The sequence below is a fragment of the Diaphorina citri genome, unplaced genomic scaffold (genome assembly GCF_000475195.1).
Source record: "Diaphorina citri unplaced genomic scaffold, Diaci psyllid genome assembly version 1.1 scaffold320, whole genome shotgun sequence".
Classification (NCBI taxonomy): Eukaryota; Metazoa; Arthropoda; class Insecta; order Hemiptera; family Psyllidae; genus Diaphorina; species Diaphorina citri.
Genome location: NW_007377755.1, coordinates 198400 through 212930, shown reverse-complemented (window position 1 = coordinate 212930; position 14531 = coordinate 198400). Strand labels below are relative to the sequence as shown.

Here is a 14531-nt window from a genome sequence, read left to right as displayed (position 1 = left end):
AAGTGATAGGAAGAGGAAAAAATTTTCAAGGAGGGAGGCAAAAGGGAAATATTTCTGAAAGAAAAGCGTGGATAAGGGACGGGACGTAGGTACAAAGTTCCATGTTTCATACATTAGGTGAGCTTTCATCAATTCTATCGAGCTACGAGCTACACATGTTTTCAGTTAGTAATTTAACATTCGCTCTCCCTCATTTGTTAGTAGGGAGGTAGTACACGAACTTTTATGTACCTACCTAAGTATACATAAATAACTATATAATATTCACCCTCTACATATACCTATGTACATATTAATGTTCACGATTTCATCACTCTATAGTATTTCTGTAAACAACAGGCTGTGACTGTAAAAGACACTCATTTGTTGAAAATTAAAGGCTGATTGAGGCTAAAAGCAATATTGTTGGTTATTTATTAAAAAGAACGGAATTGGTAGTAAGGGTAGGTGCAGATGAACTTTTATGTACCTTCCTAAGTATACATAAATAACTACATAATATTCACTCTCTACTTATACCTATGTACATAATGTTCACGATTTCATCACTCTATAGTATTTCTGTAAACAGCAGGCTGTGACTGTAAAAGACACTCATTTTTAGCTGTTGAAAATTAAAGGCTGATTGAGGCTAAAAGCAATATTGTTGGTTATTTATTAAAAAGAACGGAATTGGTAGTAAGGGTAGGTGCATTAACTAGACCTTTTTCACGAATCAGATTTAGCATCTCCACTGATATAGCGATTTATACGCAAAGTGGACTTTGGTAGTTCTGACATCTCCACTAATTTGCTAATACTCGTAAAATGCAATAGGTAAATCTGACACATCCCCCAATGGACTTGGTAGTTCTGACATCTCCACTAATTTGCTAATACTCGTAAAATCCAATAGGTAAATCTGGTACATCCCCAAATGGACTTTGGTAGTTCTGACATCTCCACTAATTTGCTAAAACTCGTAAAATGCAATAGGTAATAGGTAAATCTGGTACATCCCCAAATGGACTTTGGTAGTTCTAACATCTCCACTAATTTGCTAAAACTCGTAAAATGCAATAGGTAATAGGTAAATCTGGTACATCCCCAAATGGACTTTGGTAGTTCTGACATCTCCACTAATTTGCTAAAACTCGTAAAATGCAATAGGTAATAGGTAAATCTGGTACATCCCCAAATGGACTTTGGTAGTTCTGACATCTCCACTAATTTGCTAAAACTCGTAAAATGCAATAGGTAATAGGTAAATCTGGTATATCCCCAAATGGACTTTGGTAGTTCTGACATCTCCACTAATTTGCTAAAACTCGTAAAATGCAATAGGTAATAGGTAAATCTGGTACACCTTTCAGGATGATAGGTATATCCTGAACAGTTACAGTTTCCTCTATCAAACCTTAGTTACCTACATCTATATCTGTTTGATGCTATGATAGCTACAAATTAATGGTGTGTTGTAAAATGTAAGTTAGGGAAGCTTGAACCCAGAAGTTTGATGGTCTAAAGATAACTTAAACTAACTTGTGTCTTGAACTAATATTACTAGGTAGGTTGAAATGACAAATCTTCAATCTATCATTTGAACGAATATAGCAGTTATACAGTGACATTAAATCAAACAAATTTCATCCCTTGTCAAAAGCAAAAACATTGAAATATGCCCTACCCTTTTCTTCTCTTTTTAAACTAAGCAAGGTCTACTGTTCTAAACTTTTTTTTATAGGTAGCATGTTATTAAACCCATAAAATACATGAGACTTTGTTTAGACTGCTAGGGTAAAGGGACTTTTCAGTCTCATTCGAACAGGATAAACAAGTTATATTCTACTCTATTCTACCCTGTAATAAAAGGCAGACGTGACCATCACATTGATTGAATTCATATCGTAATGAATGTGATAAGTGTTTATTATAATTTTATTATTTATTATGAATTATGATTAGGTACCCACCCATTTACCTATCGGAAGAATGCAAGGTTACGGAAGTGTTGTATGATCATATTTGAAAGTTAAACCATTTTTACTGCACATACATAATCAAAATATATATATATATACTTATATTTTTGTAACAAAAAAGTCAATATGTCTATTGTTCTACAAGTTTTTTCCACACAAAAAACTCCATTTTCAATTGAAATGATCAATAATTCAATACACTGTGAGAGCTTAGTGCAATGCGTTAGCAGAAGTATTTTTATATCCCTCTTTATCAGCCAGCACAAAGACCAAACAGTAGTTCCGCACAAGAGCTCCCAGACTAAGGTTGTGAGGTAAGCTAAGGTTGAGAACAATTTAGCTTAGGGGTAAGTTAATTTTCAAAAGGAAAACTACCAAATAATTATGGCTATTAACCTCTGTGGTCGAGTGAGTATGGACTTGACACACTGGAGGTATAGAGTTAAATATCTGAGTAGGTAGAAGTTTTTTTTTGGACTCTGTGCTTAGAATATGGGGTACACTTACCCTTGTGAGGACTATAATTGACTAGGTACTTTAATTGAATAGTGACCAGTAGGGTTAAATATCTGAGTAGGTAGAAATTTTTTTGGACTCTGTGCTTAGAATATGGGGTACACTTACCCTTGTGAGGACTATAATTGACTAGGTACTTTAATTGAATAGTGACCAGTGGTGGCATTACCAGAGGGAAGAGAAAAGTTACGCAGTTGATGAAAGTAGGTACTTAGAGTTTCAGTAATGTACTGCTAGGTATGATATCCTCAAAAATTGAGAAGAGGCTCCTAGCACAAATAATTCATGTTTTAGATTTTACAGATGATTTCTGTTGTATCAACATACTACTATCCTCCCCCTAAAAAATATTCAGTTATAGATCATACTTACACAAATTTTGCATAGACATCGGGGTAGGTAGCTGATGGGATTTCTGGTAATTATGCAGAAGCCACAACAGTGGAAAAGAAAGCTCCTTTTTGTATTTAACCTAACCCTATAATAACACTAATCACTGCTCTAATTGTGAAAACTCCTTTTTGCATTTAACCTAACCCTATAATAACACTGGTCACTGCACGTTTATGCCAGTTCCTTTGGCAGCAATCTTCCACTGACATGACTTCTGCACAAGTACCAGATTTCTCTCATTACAATGGAGGTACTGGATTAAGAAACCCATTAATAGTTCAACTGCATGGATTAACAGTTTAATGGTTCACTTGGGATAATTATCCATGAGTCACCATTTACAGATCAGTGTCACTGAGACAAGAGGGTGTTTGTTTATGCTTCTTTCGGCAACTAGTTGACTCCAGCCTCTATTCAACAACTAATCTAAGGTCTTCCCTTGATCATGGGACCTATAGAACTTGTAAAATTGAAATATGACTCACCATTAACAGCTCGGTGCTACTTACTTGAACTGAGATAAGGGGGTGTTAATACTGTTAATGCTTCTTCCCACTAACCAGTTGAATCAAGCCTTTGTAGAAGTGCTTGTAAAAGTTCTTACCTAAATCGTGAAGTGGCCATGTTTTCAAGATGTCATTTAGGTCATGGATGGTGTTTTTTCTGGTCCAAGTATCCTCAGTCTAATTTGAATTGGTCCAGCATTGATTTTTGATTGAAAGAATGATCCCCAGTTTCCAACTTTTCTCCAGGATTTTTGTGGATTTGTTTACATTTTTGTGTCTTTTGAAGCTGTTGATTCGATGGGAAGCAGAAACAGCTGATTTGGAGATTCCCAGCCCGTTATCTCTTGAAATCAGCTGATAGTTCTTATCAAAAAAGCCCTGTTTATACGATGCTCAAATTTAGAAAATTAACCCTTTCCTGCTCTGGTATAACATTTTTTGACTAGAAGATTTTGTTGAAACTGACTGTGCTAAGTTGAATTTTATTATTCACCCCAGAGCCTACATATAGGTATTTGAAACCCTCTTTTACCTCAGTTTTGATAGAGGAGACTGTAACAACGGAGGTCTTATCGTTCCAAAATCGATGATAGACGGAAAACAATTTAAGAGAAAGCCAGCCGTTCCAAGAACGAACATTTTATCTGTTGAGGATAAAGTTCGCACCCGGCGGTAATCTAACCCCTAGCATTCACAAAGCAGACGCCCTACAGTCCAAGAAAACGACTGAAAATCTAGAATTTAAAACAGACAATAATAATAATAATAATAGGTAATAATAAAAATACCAGTTCTGAATGTAAGTACCTATAGTTATTTTATTTGAGAAAGAAAAGAATCTGTTTTATTAACAGCTACACAAATACATAGATACCAACTTCTAGATTTTGTATTTACCTATAAATTTTAGTTAGGTAGGTAGGTACCTATTTATAATAAATTTATTTATTACAACCTCGAAAAAAAAAAGTAGATTTTCTCCACCAAAACCATCAGTTTTTTCTACTTTGGAAGAGCCTATACAAAATATACAAACATACCTACAATTCATTCTCCTACCATCATCATCTAGAAAAATTGGAAAAAATTCATAGTACTACATAATTATAATATGTACCTACCTATATATAGATTCATCTAACTGAAAAAAAAAAAAAAAAATCCGAATCAAGAGTATTTCACAGAAAAGGTTCAATTTTTCCTCCAATGTCATGAGGGTACAAACTGAAAATGAGTTTTAAAATCGAAAGGTAGTTTTAGTTTATTCAAAAGAAAAGATCCATTTCCCAACAGATCGTCCGAATCAAGAGGCAAAATCGCAAAGAGCACCGTTGAAACGGAAAAGAGTTGATGGCTCTTCCCAAATCACTCAAGCTAGGAAAAGAGTTGTTGAGCTCGTCACCAAATGGAGGGGAAAATCCCTCGTCACCAACAACCTCTGTTATACAGAGACATTAAGTCTCCATCAAACGAAACATAACCTCTCCTCGAAACCACTTTCAACTTCACCCTACCCTATCAGCTTCCCGCTCCTCCCTGTTTTCTCCACTCCCCTAACTCCCTCTCATTCATCAACTGCACCGGTTTCACCCACGGCTTATTCCGCCCGCCAAACCTCAACTGTCCGCTGTTCCTATTCCCGCCCCACCCGCCACCCAGCCGCCTCGGCTTCCAGCCCGGAAGCACCCGACCACACTCGAAGTCCACGATGATCTCCGAACCTTGGAAATTCTGCCGGTTGAGCGCTCTTATAGCCGCGAGGCAAGCTTTCTCACAGTCGTATTCCAGGAACCCGTAGCGCTTCGAGTGTCCAGTGACAAAATCGCGAACTACTCTCACGGAAATGACCTTCCCGTACTCCGCGAACGCTTGTTCAAGGTCGGCCTCGCGGGAGTTCTTATTCAGTCGCCCGATGAAGAGGGTTCGGGTCGGGTCGGTGGAACTCGTGTGGGGTTTGTAAGTACTCCGTAGAGCCCGCAAGATGGCGCGGTCGTGCGGAATCGTGTCCGTACCGTCTATACTGCCCGCTTGGATCGGGTCATACGTTATACAGTAGGGGTACCAATATTTCACCGTTTGGCCGGAGGAGGATTTGGCATCGCGAGGTTCCACTGTTTGACTGGAGGATTTGGAATCGCGAACTTCCGAGTGGTGTGAAGAAGGTGAATTTTTCGCGGACTTTTGTTCGTCGGACATTTTTCTCCGTTTATTTATTGACCAAACGATAGTGAGAATTTATATTGCCTATATTGTGTAATAGGTACTATTAGTTGCTATTTTTGTATATTTAGCGACAACTTGCTTTATACCTACGAAGGAAAAATTCCTCTGGAATGGACCACGAAATTTCCGTTTCTTTTCAAGAAGAAGAAGAAGAAGAAGAAGAAGAAGAAGAAGAAGAAGAAGAAGAATTTATTATGAATTATGATTAGGTACCCACCCATTTACCTATCGGAAGAATGCAAGGTTACGGAAGTGTTGTATGATCATATTTGAAAGTTAAACCATTTTTACTGCACATACATAATCAAAATATATATATATATACTTATATTTTTGTAACAAAAAAGTCAATATGTCTATTGTTCTACAAGTTTTTTCCACACAAAAAACTCCATTTTCAATTGAAATGATCAATAATTCAATACACTGTGAGAGCTTAGTGCAATGCGTTAGCAGAAGTATTTTTATATCCCTCTTTATCAGCCAGCACAAAGACCAAACAGTAGTTCCGCACAAGAGCTCCCAGACTAAGGTTGTGAGGTAAGCTAAGGTTGAGAACAATTTAGCTTAGGGGTAAGTTAATTTTCAAAAGGAAAACTACCAAATAATTATGGCTATTAACCTCTGTGGTCGAGTGAGTATGGACTTGACACACTGGAGGTGTAGGGTTAAATATCTGAGTAGGTAGAAATTTTTTTGGACTCTGTGCTTAGAATATGGGGTACACTTACCCTTGTGAGGACTATAATTGACTAGGTACTTTAATTGAATAGTGACCAGTGGTGGCATTACCAGAGGGAAGAGAAAAGTTATGCAGTTGATGAAAGTAGGTACTTAGAGTTTCAATAATGTACTGCTAGGTATGATATCCTCAAAAATTGTGAAGAAGTTTGTAGCACAAATAATGCACGTTTTAGATTTTACAGGTAATTTCTGTTGTATCAACATACTACTATCCTCCCCCTAAAAAATATTCAGTTATAGATCATACTTACACAAATTTTGCATAGACATTGGGGTAGCTGATGGGATTTCTGGTAGGTAATTATGCAGAAGTCACAACAGTGGAAAAGAAAGCTCCTTTTTGTATTTAACCTAACCCTATAATAACACTAATCACTGCTCTAATTGTGAAAACTCCTTTTTGCATTTAACCTAACCTATAATAACACTGGTCACTGTGCATTTATGCCAGTTCCTTTGGTAGCAATCTTCCACTGACATGACTTCTGCACAAGTACCGGATTTCTCTCATTACAATGGAGGTACTGGATTAGGAAACCCATTAATAGTTCAACTGCATGGATTAACAGTTTAATGTTTCACTTGGGATAATTATCCATGAGTCACCATTTACAGATCAGTGTCACTGAGACAAGAGGGTGTTTGTTTATGCTTCTTTCGGCAACTAGTTGACTCCAGCCTCTATTCAACAACTAATCTAAGGTCTTCCCTAGATCATGGGACCTATAGAACTTGTAAAAATTGAAATATGACTCACCATTGACAGCTCGGTGCTACTTACTTGAACTGAGATAAGGGGGTGTTAATGCTTCTTCCCAGTAACCAGTTGAATCAAGCCTTTGTAGAAGTGCTCGTAAAAGTTCTTACCTAAATCGTGAAGTGGCCATGTTTTCAAGATGTCATTTAGGTCATGGATGGTGTTTTTTCTGGTCCAAGTATCCCGGAGGAGATTAGAATAGAAAAGAAGAGAATAGAATATTCCCTGTTTATAATGCCGAAATGAGACTGAAAAGTCCCTTTACTCCTGCAGTCTAAACAAGGTCTTCAGTATTTAGTGCAGAATAGGTGTAAATTTTATAATAAAAACCTGAGAATGCTTCAGGCATTGATCCAAAATCCAATCAAGAGACAAATCTCTTTTATTTTTGATGTTCATTAATTCATCAGATTTACTTTATTTTTAAATATTTCAATAAATAACCATAATATTCATAATTATAATGACAATAATAATACATTTCCATCTGAGACAAATCCTTTTGTGCTTATCACATCAATACAGTACTTTTACTGTTCAATTATTTGCAGTTTTCATAAAGAGTGTCTGAACAATTATTTTTAAAAAATCCATCCTTGTATGATAATATAAAATAATTATGTACTTGGGTGCCTTTTGCCTAATCAGAATTCAGTTACAAACATATAACTTGCCTCCCAATGCTGAGTGAAAAAAAAAAAAAAAAAAAAAAAAAAACAAAATTAAAGGTATATTATCGATTGTGTAAGAACTAGGGATAACGGAACGTTTTCTAGTGAATTGAACATATTCACACTTCTGTGGACAAAAAGATAATTTGTTATTCTTTAGCCAGACTTGTATTGAATCAAGATCTGCTTGGAGAAGCGCTATGTCAGAAGGATTAGAAATAGATCTATAGATTTTGAGATCGTCTGCATAAAGTAGATATTTAGAATGTTTGATTGCCGAGGTTATCCCGTCAATCATAATAAGGAAAAAGACATTTCCAAGAAGGCTGCCCTGAGGGACAGAGGAGGAGGGATAGTAAGGAGTAGAGAGTGCATTTTTGTATTTAACACGGAGTCTGCGTTTTTCCAGGTAGGAGGCAAACAACATGGTAGGTTAAACTTTACAGCAAAAAACATTTATAATGGTTTTACCGAAAAAAAATTAACACTGAGCAGCAGTTTGAGAAAAACCAAAAAATAGGGGTGCCCCGAATTTATTGCTCTCTAGTGTAGAATATTTTGTTTACTAATAATAGGTCTTATTTATACTGCGCATAGAGGACTGAAATGTCCCTGGCTGGTATTGAACCCACGCCATTCTGTTAACTAGGCGAGCATCTTTACCATTACACCACCAAGGCAGGTTGGTTGACTACTTTTGGTTACTTAGGTAACGGATATTTTGTTTACTTTTGGTTACTCAAGTAATGGAGATTTACACGTATACATATTGAGTAACATAGAATATTTTGTTTACTTTTGGTTGCTGCCTAGGTAACGGATATTAATGTACATGGGATAACATAGAATATTTTGTTTACTTTTGGTTGCCTAGGTAACGGATATTAATGTAGAGGAATAACATAGAATATTTTGTTTACTTTTGGTTGCCTAGGTAACGGAGATTCAGGCACACTGGTAACAGAGGATCATATTCGCGCCACGATAGAAAGTCTGGACGATGCATCTCAGAAGGATTTCATCTACACTTGTCTCAACCAAGATCCAAACCTGAGACCCCGGGCTGGGCAGCTCTTGTTCCATGCTGTTCTGTTTGAGGTGCATGCACTGAAGCTGTTGTCTGCGCATGCGCTCGTCAGGCATTGTTCTGGTAATACCTTATAGGAGAGTGTGATAGTACAAAGCTTGGGTTATTGAACTTGTTATGATAAATACCACTTTAATACAAATTCCGAAATATATTTCCTTGTAAGCAATACCTCTCAGCCTGTCATTTTTAATTGAATTTACTAAAATTTGTCTTTGTCTGTTTCCTTCGTATAGAGAAGAAGTGTGAGTCCATCACTGATGAGATCCTAGCCCGTATGCCCCGGCCTGACACTGTACTAGCTGATATGAGCCTCCCCGCCCCTTCCCATCCTCCCTCTCCCTCCTCCTCCTCTTCCGGCACGAGTTCAGCCGAAGATCATTACGAGCCAGACCCGAGTAACCCGAACCGAGTCAAGTATGTGTTCAAGATGTGTCATGTGCATGTAGCCGAGAAACTGGAGAAGTTTGTAGAGGACGTCAAGTAAGTAAGCATCATCTCAAACCCGAGACCCAACTGATCACTGACCCTCGCAATTTTTTTTTTTTTTTTTTCCACAGTTGATAAGTGATAACCTAAATTTTATACTCTTGCCTTTTTTTAAAGAAGTCACTGTTATTGAAAGCTTTTTTTGATACATTTTTTTTTTGTGTTACTATTTAAAAGCTGGTGAAAAACTGGAAAAGCTTTGAACTCCTGAGAAAATTACACGGATTTGTAAGTAAAACTTGTTTTAAAATTTTCAACTCGCGGAAACTGCTGGGAATTTCTGGGAAAAAAGTATACTTAAAATAATAATAATAAATGCAAACAGTACTAAATCCCACATCTGAGACAAAATTCCCAGTCAAACCAAAAGATCAACACCAAAGGTCTGTTTTTCATTCCGACGTGGGTGCGATGCGAACCCGACGTGAAGTGACGCGTGTTTTTCATTCCACTTCCCCTACTTTAGCGTTTACAACGTTATTCATGGTTGGTAGGTATCTATCTGGAGTTGAACAAAAATGGAGAAAATCTCCATAAAATCAACAATAAAAGACCTTTTTTACTTACCTTTCGTCCTGCCTTGTTATTGTGCAGATTCATCACATTCAGCATGTAATTCCGATTGTTTTTCTCGTCGAACATCGCCGCGTCTATCAAGCGCAAATTGCGCTGCGTCTGAATATCGCGCTCATTTTCGAGAATATCCGTGAAGGACCGCGCAAATTGCGCGCCCCACCGGACATTATCACCACAACCTCCCCACTGAAAGGAGTTCTTAATGGCTTTAGCTGTGGCTTTTTTCGATGGAGTTGCGCAGGAGCAGTGAAATATGGTGCCGTCTGCGCAGCCTCGCGCTAGGGTGTAGGTGATGGCTGCTGAGCCTAGCGCGTACACTATGCCTTGCTCCCGTGTGCCTGTGAAGGAGGAAATGTTGAGTTAGAGGTTTTGTTGTAGAGGAGAATTGATTTCTAGGTAGATTTATTGGTAACAACCAACAAAAATCTGGTGTGAACATCACACGACTTTCTATTGCATGTGTATGTGACAGTACACAATACCTACTGTATTACTGTACACACGTACCAACAAAAAACTATTACGTAGGCGGCCGATTTGGGACCATGGGCTAAAAGCCACTTTTTTGGAATCAGGGGACCTCAAAACGGATATTTCCATCCATTTCCCAATTTTGAAAATTTTGACCGATTGCCATACCTACCTACTTTCTCATTACTAGTAGGTAGGTAGGTATAAAAATAGCTTTGCTTTACTGTAATAATAGAAAGTGAAAATCCACTCTTTCGGGTGTAAAGGGACTTTTCAGTCTCATTCCGGCATTAGGTAGGTACAGTCTGTAGGTCTGTTTTTCATTCCGACGTGGGTGCGATGCGAACCCGACGCGTGTTTTTCATTCCACTTCCCCTACTTTAACGTCAATGCTGCAACTCTATGGATGGCAAACAGATGTGCTCTCGCAGGTCAGCATAGGAGATAGCTTCTGGATGAGTCAGAGATAGATCCAGGTGACTATGATATTGGTTGTAAAGTTTCATCATTTGAAGTAGTGGTGAAATCAGAGAGAAAGAATCAATAGGTATGTGAAAGAGATCAGCATTGCCAAGAGCCCTGGTGCGATTAGATGGAACTGCGAGGGGCACATCGTTCACCAAGTCCATAGAGTCTATTTTGTTATTTAAGATTCTATGGAGTGTTTGAAGAGATATGATTTTATGTAGTAACTCTATGGATGGCAAACAGATGTGCTCTCGCAGGTCAGCATAGGAGATAGCTTCTGGATAAGAGGGATAAAAACCGTTCAGGCGAAAGAAAAGTCGTCGACAAAACGAGGCCTGAACAGTTTCCATAAGATGTTTGTAAGTCTGAGCGGTAGGCATCCAGACCACAGATGCATATGATAGTTTAGATAGAACAAGAGATTTGTAAAGAAGGAGGAAAATCAGGATCATCTACTTTATGCAGCGTTCTCATAACAAAACCAAGGATTTTTATGCTTGACATTACTATGTTTTCAATATGTAGGTTAAGAAAAGGTTTTAGAAAACGTTACGCCTAGATCTTTTTTGTTGTTTTGTAGAATTAAAGGTATATTATCGATTGTGTAAGAACTAGGGATAACGGAACGTTTTCTAGTGAATTGAACATATTCACACTTCTGTGGACAAAAAGATAATTTGTTATTCTTTAGCCAGACTTGTATTGAATCAAGATCTGCTTGGAGAAGCGCTACGTCAGAAGGATTAGAAATAGATCTATAGATTTTGAGATCGTCTGCATAAAGTAGGTATTTAGAATGCTTAATTGCCGAGGTTATCCCGTCAATCATAACAAGGAAAAAGACATTTCCAAGAAGGCTGCCTTGAGGGACAGAGGAGGAGGGATAGTAAGGAGTAGAGAGTGCATTTTTGTATTTAACACGGAGTCTGCGTTTTTCCAGGTAGGAGGCGAAAAGTTTGACAAGGCAGATAGGAAAACCAAACTGATGTAGTCTAAATAACAGTATGGTGTGGTCTACCCGGTCAAAAGCGGATTTTATATCGGTGTAGACCACATCAATTTGGTGGGAAGAGGGGAGAAGGGAGGAGAGGGAGTGAAGGAAACAGGTTAGATTAGAAACTGTTGATCTTGCTCTTGTAAATCCGTGCTGATGAGGGGAGATATGAGAATAGGTATAGGAACTAATTTTATTGAAAATCAACTTTTCGAAAAGTTTTGAAAGAACATTCAATGTAGCAATTGGTCTGTATTGGGAAATCAGTTGAGGATTACCTTTTTTGGGAACAGGGGTAATTAAGGTTTCTTTAAGATATTCAGGAAAAATAGAAGTTGACAGACAAAGATTAAAAAGATATAGAAGTGGACTAGTGAGAGATGGAGCACAGTCTTTAATAACAGATACTGGAATTTTGTCAGATCCTGGACCTTTGTTCTTTTTCAGTTGCTTTATTGCAAGAGCAAGATCATCACATGAAAAGGTAAAAGGTTGAAGGTAGTCAGAAGATGGAGGGGGTAGAAAGAGAGAAATTCGATAGAGATGACAGGGAGGTTGAAGATGAATTAGAAGAGGGGAGGGAAGATAGGAAGGGGGAGGAGGAAGAGGAGGAAGAAGAAGAAGAGGAGGAGGGGAATGAAGAAGAGGAGGAGGGGAATGAAGAAGAGGAGGAGGAAAAAGGAGAAGAAGAAGAGGAGGAGAGGAGGAGGGGAATGAAGAAGAGGAGGAGGGGAATGAAGAAGAGGAGGAGGAAAAAGGAGAAGAAGAAGAGGAGGAAAATGGAGGAGGAGGAGGAGGAGGAGAAGAAGAAGACGAAGAAGAAGAAAACGAAGAAGAAGAAGACGAAGAAGAAGAAGACGACGAAGAAGAAGAGGAAGAAGAAGAGGAAGAAGAAGAAGAAGAAGAAGAAGAAGAAGAAAAATTACAGCTGTAGTCCGGCTGACCACCGCAAGAAGAAGACGAAGAAGAAGACGAAGAAGAAGAAGACGACGAAGAAGAAGAGGAAGAAGAAGAGGAAGAAGAAGAGGAAGAAGAAGAAGAAGAAGAAGAAGAAGAAGAAAAATTACAGCTGTAGTCCGGCTGACCACCGCTGAATACAGACTTAAAATGAGAGGCGAAAGCATCAGCAATTATACGTGAATCTGATGTCACATTGTTATTTATTATGAAACAGTTTTGCTGTCTATGAGATTTCTTCTGATTTGTAAATTGCCAGAACTCACGGGGGTTGGTTTTGGAGTTTTTTGCCATTTGCTTTACATGATTTTGATAATCTGTTTTTAATGATAGGTACATGATTTTATAATTATATTGAATAATAGTGGTTGACCCGTCCTTTGTACGGGACCACCACACACACACATCAGCCCACCACATCCACTACACACATACACCACACACACACCCATCATACACACACACCACACATCCATCACACACACACCACACATACACACCACACACATTCATCACACACCACACACACACCACACACACACCACACACACGGTCGCGTTACGCGCTCCCTGACATGTCCCACAGGGCAGCATAATAGGCATGACTTTAAACCGCCGCCATTTTGAATCAGGATGGAATGTGACAATTTTAAGTAGCCTATGTCACCCAGAGCACTTTTCTTAACAGCCACAAAAAATTTCATCAAAATCGGTCGAGCCGTTTTCTAGTGAAAAGAGGACAACCAAAGGTCTATTTAGCGTAACAGACAGACAGAAAATTTTCTAATTTGAATCGGGGATGCATAAGGAGTAAGAAAAACCAAAAATTTCACGATTCTAAGCAATGTACAGACAAATCTACAATTTTATTTATAAAGATCACCATAACTATTCCATGATTTAATATTGACTCTTATCACCACAACTATTCCATGAAACCTACATGGTTTTATATAGACTTGTACGTGTGTTGTGTTTTCCAGTGGCGCCAGATACCATTCATCATCATGTAAAAACATGTCGTGATAATATGAAGAATATGCATTTCATAGCTCCCGAATATGGAGGTAAGTCAGTCCATACTTATATCATTTCAACAATAACTCTTAATAACAGTCATTGTTAATTATATCCTCAAAAACATAAATGTAAAAATAGGCCACTTCTGGTTCTAATATTGTTGTTATTGAATAAATGTACATAAATTTCGCAAATTCGTGTGAAATGATCTCAATCCAAAAACTGATGTTACCACATGATTTAGGAAAGCAAAGCACCCCGAAATGATATGTCACACAGGTACATTTCAGTTAGTTGGGATCGGTGTTTACTACTTGCGTACTAAATTTACAGGTAGACAGTACTACTTGCGTACTAAAGATGTAGCACGCGAAAAGAACTTTCACAAATGATCAACTTTCTGGGAATGATGGGATTAGGTAGCACGCGAAAAGAACTTCACAAATGATCAACTTTCTGGGAATGATAGGGTTAGGTAGTATACAATATGATCTTCACAAATGATCAAATTTTTGTGTGTTATTCGGTTTAGTATAGGGTTAGGAAACATATAAAAAGGACTTCATAATTATTTGAGCAAAATTAGGAAAACAGGGGAATGTTTTTGTCCCATGTAATGAAAAAAAAATCCCTCAACCTTTTGAAAACTAAACAAAAAAGGCCCAGTACGCAAGTCGGACTTTTTTTTTTTTTTTTTTT

The 14531-nt window shown here is 37.9% G+C and overlaps 2 protein-coding genes across 2 annotated transcripts in view; one reads left to right on the top strand and one right to left on the bottom strand.

Moving 5' to 3' along the window:
- Positions 1-4353: 4353 nt before the first annotated feature.
- Positions 4354-5790, bottom strand: LOC103507535 (U11/U12 small nuclear ribonucleoprotein 35 kDa protein-like). Its single transcript, XM_008472018.3, has one exon. The coding sequence runs from the start codon at positions 5570-5572 to the stop codon at positions 4895-4897; it is 678 nt and encodes a 225-aa protein (XP_008470240.1). The 5' UTR covers positions 5573-5790; the 3' UTR covers positions 4354-4894.
- Positions 5791-8288: 2498 nt separating this feature from the next.
- LOC103507536 (nuclear receptor-binding protein homolog) overlaps positions 8289-14531 on the top strand; it is a 12660-nt gene continuing 6417 nt past the window's right edge. The window contains exons 1-2 of the mRNA XM_008472019.3: positions 8289-8921; positions 9095-9341. Of these exons, the coding sequence (XP_008470241.1) occupies positions 9136-9341 (206 nt within the window). The 5' untranslated portion in view covers positions 8289-8921; positions 9095-9135. The remainder of the gene's footprint in view (positions 8922-9094; positions 9342-14531) is intronic.

Excerpts from the sequence above, each read along its gene's own strand:
- LOC103507535 (XM_008472018.3), bottom strand. The coding sequence starts at position 5,572 with ATGTCCGACGAACAAAAGTCCGCGAAAAATTCACCTTCTTCACACCAC.